The 6707-nt window shown below is 38.6% G+C and overlaps 1 protein-coding gene across 1 annotated transcript in view; it reads right to left on the bottom strand.

Annotated features, from left to right (window-relative positions):
- Positions 1-6707, bottom strand: part of plxnb2a (plexin b2a) — a gene marked incomplete in the record, with an annotated part of 172717 nt that overhangs the window by 7786 nt on the left and 158224 nt on the right. The window contains 9 exon segments of the mRNA XM_035675813.1: positions 15-166; positions 728-809; positions 1956-2056; positions 2616-2694; positions 2903-2980; positions 3855-4001; positions 5398-5464; positions 5618-5799; positions 6446-6675. Of these exon segments, the coding sequence (XP_035531706.1) occupies positions 15-166; positions 728-809; positions 1956-2056; positions 2616-2694; positions 2903-2980; positions 3855-4001; positions 5398-5464; positions 5618-5799; positions 6446-6675 (1118 nt within the window).

The following is a 6707-nucleotide window of genomic DNA, read 5'->3' as shown; positions in this document are numbered from 1 at the left end:
AGAGAGAGCTGTACCTTGACAGACAGCAGCCGGGTCAGGTAGATCTCAGTGATGGCTTTGGTCATCGCCTTGTCCTTCATGCTGCCTCTCTTTGACTTTACTTCATCGATTTCGTCTGCCGGCCTCACCAGGTGGAAGGTGTTGTCGTCCTCCAGCAGGGAGTTTTCTGTTGGCGAGACACAGACAGAGAAAGAGTTAGAGAGAGAATATATCTATTCATCTGTTAAAGCTTTTTGTTACTTAGACACATAAATGACATTTACGTCTTTATTTATGTCACATATTTGACACCAGGTAATTGGAGAGCAATTATATGCGACAGGCTTTGAATGACAGCACATTAAGTAGCTCTTGTTTAATTACTGTTTGCTCTCGTTCATACATTTGTTCTTCCACTCAGCTGACGTGCATTAAATATAAGTACTGTATTCTTTAAATTTCTGTGCAAATGTGTGCAAATTAGCACATTTTTAAGTCGATAATGCCTCATTTTCACATTTAAACACGACATTTTTAGTATTCCTACATACAGATATGCAAGAAATGTGATTCTAAAGCGAGTTTTCTGAAGTTTAAAGATGAAAATGAACGTTTTTTACGGCAATATCCTCTGATTTCATGTTCAATAAAAAGTCAGGAACTTCAAAGTAACCACAAATTACAGCCATCAGATAAGTTGAATGTAAAGTTATCCTTAGTGTGTATGTGTTTATGTGTGTGTACATACTCTCTTCGTGGCTGTCTTGGTGCTGGTGGAAGGACTGTGTGTGCAAAACTCTGGACAGAACCAACGTGGCATTATCCCGGACCTGGAAGACAAGAAATCGATTAAAAAATAAAACACAAATAAATCCAGATTCACTGTCTGGTTGTCTGTAACTGAACTATGCATGCGCTTTGTCTCACAGCAGCTTTCTCAATAAATCATTTCCTTTAAATGTCAGAGGGGGGATTGGACGAGTGTTTTAGTTGCTGTTGGTTTTTTTGTGAAGCATAAGTCTCGTGTGGCTCGACATTTCTGCGCACGTCAGTTTTTTTGGTCATTTCAGCACCGGAGAAAAGGTCTGGACTCGACACACTGAGGCAAAGCTGATTAAAAAAACATACAGAGACTGACTCGTTGCATTAGCGTGAGACAAACCCGAAGACTAGCTGACTGACAAAAAGCTGACAAACGCAGAAAAACAGCAGGTAACTGTGGTAATGTTAACCCCCCCCCACCTCCTCTGGAGAAATAAATCCAGTCTTAATGGGGCTTAAGGTCTGGATTTCAGGGAGTTTTGAGGCTTTTCAAACATAATAAGGCAAAACCGGACTTTCCACCCTTTAAAGAAATCCTTCTTGGAGACATTTTCCAGGGGTTTTTCTTGATAATACAGGACAGCACCTGATCATAAACATATAATTCACCGGTAGGTACTGACACATTTAAATGTACCTTTCTGCTGCTTGAGGGTCTCTTACATCAAAAGTACAACAAGACGTCCAATGACTAAAATCCTTCATCTGGTTAAAATATACAGACCAGGATCTTAATGGTGGTTAAAAAGTCAATTTATGACTTCTGGCAGACAACCACAACGCTGACAGACGCACAAAGGAGATATAACGCCATTGACAGACAACCTGTGTTAATGAAATGACAGATTTCTCGGGGTTTGAACATTGTTGGAAACATTTGGGATAACGTAAGTACACAATTTAACACAATAATAAGATAAGTCAAGTGTTTATAGACACTTTAATGGATAAATGTTACATATTGTAACTTTAATTCTATTAACATTAACATTAATTTGGCCACAGCCTTTGTTTCCAAACCTGGACAACTACTCTCTGAATTTCGAGGTGATCCATCGGAAACCCTAAAAAACTTTTTTTTTGCACATTTATGAACAGCACTGCATAAAATAAATCACAAAGTATTCACATGAAAGCCTACAGACAGCACTCACATTGTAATGAGCCAGAGTGTTGAGTCTCTTCCAGCGTCCTTCTTTCTGGGAGGTCAGGTCGAGGTCGGACAGGATCTGACCTGTGGAGCCAGGACGCCATTCTGTGGACGATGAGAAAATTAACTTTAATGTGTGTCTGTGTGTCTGTACAGAGACAGAATATATAGAAAACGTCAATGTGCTTTGGTTATGTCTATGTTATTCTCTAGCAATAGGGAGCCTGATCTCAATGAGATTAGCTGATTAAATAAAGATCATTTATATATTTATCTACCTCATTGAGTTATTTGATTCTTGGCATAATTTCCCTTTGGGACAAATAAAATAATCTCTTTATCTCTCTAATTAAGGGTAAATAAGTTTACCGTCTGTATAAGAGCTTTGTGCAACTCCTTAACTAAAGTGCAGTCAATACATATGATTAAATATGATTAAAATAGTTTTATTGTCTTAGTATTTAAATTTTTATGCCACCAAATCTCACTGTAGCCCTGCAGTTCCACCACACACCTGCAGGGGGTGACAAACTCCTGGTTTGTGAATGTTGTATTGTAGCATTCAGTGACAGTCAAATTATTTGTTTGTATAAATACCAATAAAATAACTGTTAATAACAATGATTCTAAAGTATTTTTCAGATATATTTTGACTGTATCTTACCCAGTGCAACATTCTCCACCTTTGGTCTCTGTGAGTACGGCAGGTTCCTGTAGACCTGATCAATGATCTTCTCTTTCACCTGGAGAGCAGAAAATTAAAATGTAACCTGCTAAAACACAAAAACTAAAGATACACAACTCTATTTTTTAAAAACAGAGTTCATATATGATATAAAAAAACATTTTCACTTCACCAGGGACCGGACAAACACAAACACATCACATATTCAGCTCCAGATGCTGAAGAAACTCTGGAAACAACAACCTGAGAAAGAAAACAAAACCCACCTGGGAGATGGTGTCACAGTTCAACACTTTCACCGGAGTCACATCTGGTCCCTCCCCGTGCACCAGCACCTGCAGAGTCTGACATCACAAACACACCTGTCAGACACACACTAATGACAGAGTGTGCGGCGACCTACGGAGCTCATTTACTTCTATCAGCACAATAAAAGCAGCACGCTTGTTCCTGCTAAACTTCTGCTTGATCAGTCAACTAATTGTTTTCTCTGGAACCACAAAAAAAGTGACATTATATATATTATATATATATCTCAGACCTTTTGTGACCATCAGACCATCTTTTTATTTATTGCTGTGTTTTACAGTGTTTATTGTTGTTTTCTGTATATTGTTACTGTTGCTGCTCTGGTTCTTACTGTTATTTGTGTTGTTTTTATTTTTCTGTAAAGGCACTTTGTAAACCCGTATTTGAAAGGTGCTATATAAATAAAGTTTATTATCATTTCTTTTTATTATGCTTTTGAAGTATGTTCTTTTTGTCTCCGTTTTGCTTTTACCTAAACTGTACAGCACCTTGAATCTACCCTTGTGCATGAAACATGCTTTATGCCTTGCCTTCTATACTCAAATAAAAACTACAAATATTTCAACCTCTGCAGCAGCGCTTTGTGCAAAAAGTAGAGTTGAGTACAGCCACAATCAGCAATCATCCCCTGACTGTAGTCATAACACAGCCTAACCAGCTCCAACAGTTATCTATCCAGCCGCAATCAACTAATTGTTTTAGCTCTTAATAAAAAGATTAACAGTTTTTTATGTGATCATTAATAATAAGCTGTATTTTGGCCCAACATCTAAACTCTGATCTCAGAGGCTTTGCTATTCTGATCAGTCAGGAGAAAACACTGAATACTTGCAATCACAACAAAAGGAATAAATCAGCAGTTTCGATCTAATAATGCTGTCTCTAGCCGTCAACAGTGTGTGTACTAACCAGTACAGAGTACTCGACGTCGTCCCCCAGCAGTCCTGTGTCGTTCAGAGTGTATTTGGCTTTCTTCATCTTGGCGTCCACTGGTCCCTTCTCAACCTGGTGCTTCAAGGCCTTGTACAGTTTGTACAAAGGTTCTCCTGCCGTGTCCTAGAACAAGGACACGAACTGCATTAGAGCCGCTGGTTGGATGGGAACCGATACCAAAACATGTTTTACCTTCTGCAACTCCTTAAACTTAATCATTTATTGACAGAACTCTGGTGCAACAACTCAAATGCTCCCCAATTCATAAGCATCTGTTGGACACTTTCACAGCTTCAGCCAATAACAGCTCTATTAAATATGCAGCCTGTAAGTGTAAAAGTACAGTAACTGCAGCTATGAATCCTCCTTTATTCCAATTAAATTTAGCTCTAGCACAACATTTATCTCATGTGAAGAATATATATATATTTTTAGTGAAAGATTTGGTTTATTGGATATAAAAGGGAATTTAAGGAAGGTATAATGCTGGTTTTAATACTAATGTAAAAATGCTCCGTTAGTAAGTAAAGTTCTTGCATTTAAATTGTTAATTAAAGCCTCTAAAAGGAACTTTTATCTTGTGTTGATTTTGGCGCCCTCGGTAGACAAAAGCGGTAGTGTTTCTATCACCTTGAGACTGTATATAACTTGTTCCTCCTTGTAAAAGTATGAAAGTATAATCAGAAAAATTCAGTTTTTATGTCCCCTGTGACTGTTTTACTATTATATATGATATCATTAGAATATTAGGACTCATGCATTAATGTAAAAGCAGGATTTTACTGTTGGAGCTCATTTGCATCACTGCAACTAATGATTATTTTTTTATTATGGACTCATCTGCTGATTATTTTCTCCATTAATTGTTTTTTCTTTATCCAACCTACAGTTCAAACCTCCAAACAATTAAAAATGTTTTTAATTTATTTTAAAATTTTAATTTAAAACTTTTTTTAGACTAATTGATTTAACAAAACATCACATCTTAAAAGCAAGTAAAGCTGTCAAATGAATGAAAGTGTTTAAGCACAATAAAATGTGTGATAATCAACTGATAATTTCAAAGTTTCAGGGAGTTTCAGTGTCTAAATGTTGGGACTTTGTTAGGTTTGAGGGTCTAAATTGAATCCACATTCAGCTGCTGATCCTAAATCACATCACATAAAGAGTCCATGTTGTGAAAAACGTGTTCTGGAGCTGAAAGTGTGAACACGATGTTCGGTACAAGAATGTTAAATTATAGAAACCTTGAACATCAGCACAACATATCAGCTGCTGCCGTCAGCAACGAAGCATCGACACAGGACGAGCAGAAAAAACACACTGAACGGGTCTCAACAAAAGACAGAGGCAGGGGGAAAGTTTCTTAGAGTCAATTATAACTGGAGGAAGAGGAGAAGAAAGAAAGGAAGAAGAAGAAGAATGGCAGGTGAGAAACAGATCGAAGAGAAAACCAAACAGAGGGAAAGTTAAAAAAAAAACGACAACAACACAGAAGAAGTGAAAGAATCTGTGTTACCCGGAGGAACTGATAGAGACAGATGGACATCCAATTACAAAGCATCCTCTCCACCACCGTCTCTGACCTAGATACACACACACACACAAAGACAATAGATAAAACATTAGGACTGTACAGAAGGCATCTTTGTTGTTATCATGGGAAAATCACAGTGTAAACAAATACAAATACATAAATAAATACATAAATATTACAGTTGTGTGTATGTATTCCTCACCTCCTGAGCATGAGTTTGGGGTTTTTGTTCTGCACGTGTTCGTCCATCAGCTCCAGCAGCAGCGTCCTCATGATGTCCGTGTAGTACTCCAGTTTTCCGTGCAGCGCCACTGTCAGCAGGGAGGCGAAATAACCGCGAGACCGGGCGTTGAAGTCAGGACGGCTTTCCAACGTACGGATGAACTACGGGGGGCAGAGAGCGTGGTGGATTTTACAACATAAAAACAAGATCCACTTTCTAGCTTTTCACATCCACGTCTAATAATCCACAACTGGAGAAGGCTAGTAAGTGGACCTTGACTACAATCTTCTTCAGACAGAGCAGGAGAAAAGGAAATGAGCACATAACACACCTTGATAGTGTATCAATTAATATAAGAGAAGAAAGTAGTGTTTTATCTGTGTTATATCCACAGCAAGATTACTTTATTGTCAATGGTGGGCCCCTTAGATGTGATACTAGCCACCTTTCAGTCCCCAGCTGGAATACACCGTCCTGACGGTGCCGGGGATCGAACCAGCGACCTTTTGGTCCCCAGTGATACACATGGTGAAAAGGGTCTTATTTTAGTGTCACAGGTCTCATGTCACCAACGCCCAAGTAGATCCAAACGTGAATGAGATTTGATTCACAGACATTAAATTGGTTAAATAATTATCAGTGTTTAGTTGTTTTTGGTGCAGGAGGTTAAAAATAGGACTTACTATTAGTTCTATAAATAAATCCGTTTGCAGAAACCTCGCTGAGACGGAGCTGAAATTGTTTGAAGGTGAGAAAAAGACTGAATAAGAAAGAAATAAGAGGAAATAAAAGGACCTACAAACTCACATTGATGAGGAAAGGTTTACTGTTCAGCAGGTTGGAGAACTGGTTGAGTGCCTGAGCCACGATCGCCTTGCGGGCTTCTGGGATTTGTATTTCTCTTGTGATCATGGTGTCATTGGCGCCGTCCTTGGAGGGCAGGAAGAAGTTTCGGTCGGTGTAGGTTTTGTAGTCCAGGAAGGGGATTCGGGCCTCGCTCAGGTCACTGGTGTGGTCCTCCATTTCAATCATCAGATCTGACAGACGAAGAAAAACCATTAAATATTAT

Source organism: Morone saxatilis, unplaced genomic scaffold, assembly GCF_004916995.1.
Source record: "Morone saxatilis isolate NCDOM2014 unplaced genomic scaffold, NCSU_SB_2.0 Contig10, whole genome shotgun sequence".
Taxonomy (NCBI): Eukaryota; Metazoa; Chordata; class Actinopteri; family Moronidae; genus Morone; species Morone saxatilis.
Note: the sequence above shows the minus strand (reverse complement) of the source record. Positions and strands in the feature narration are given on the sequence as shown.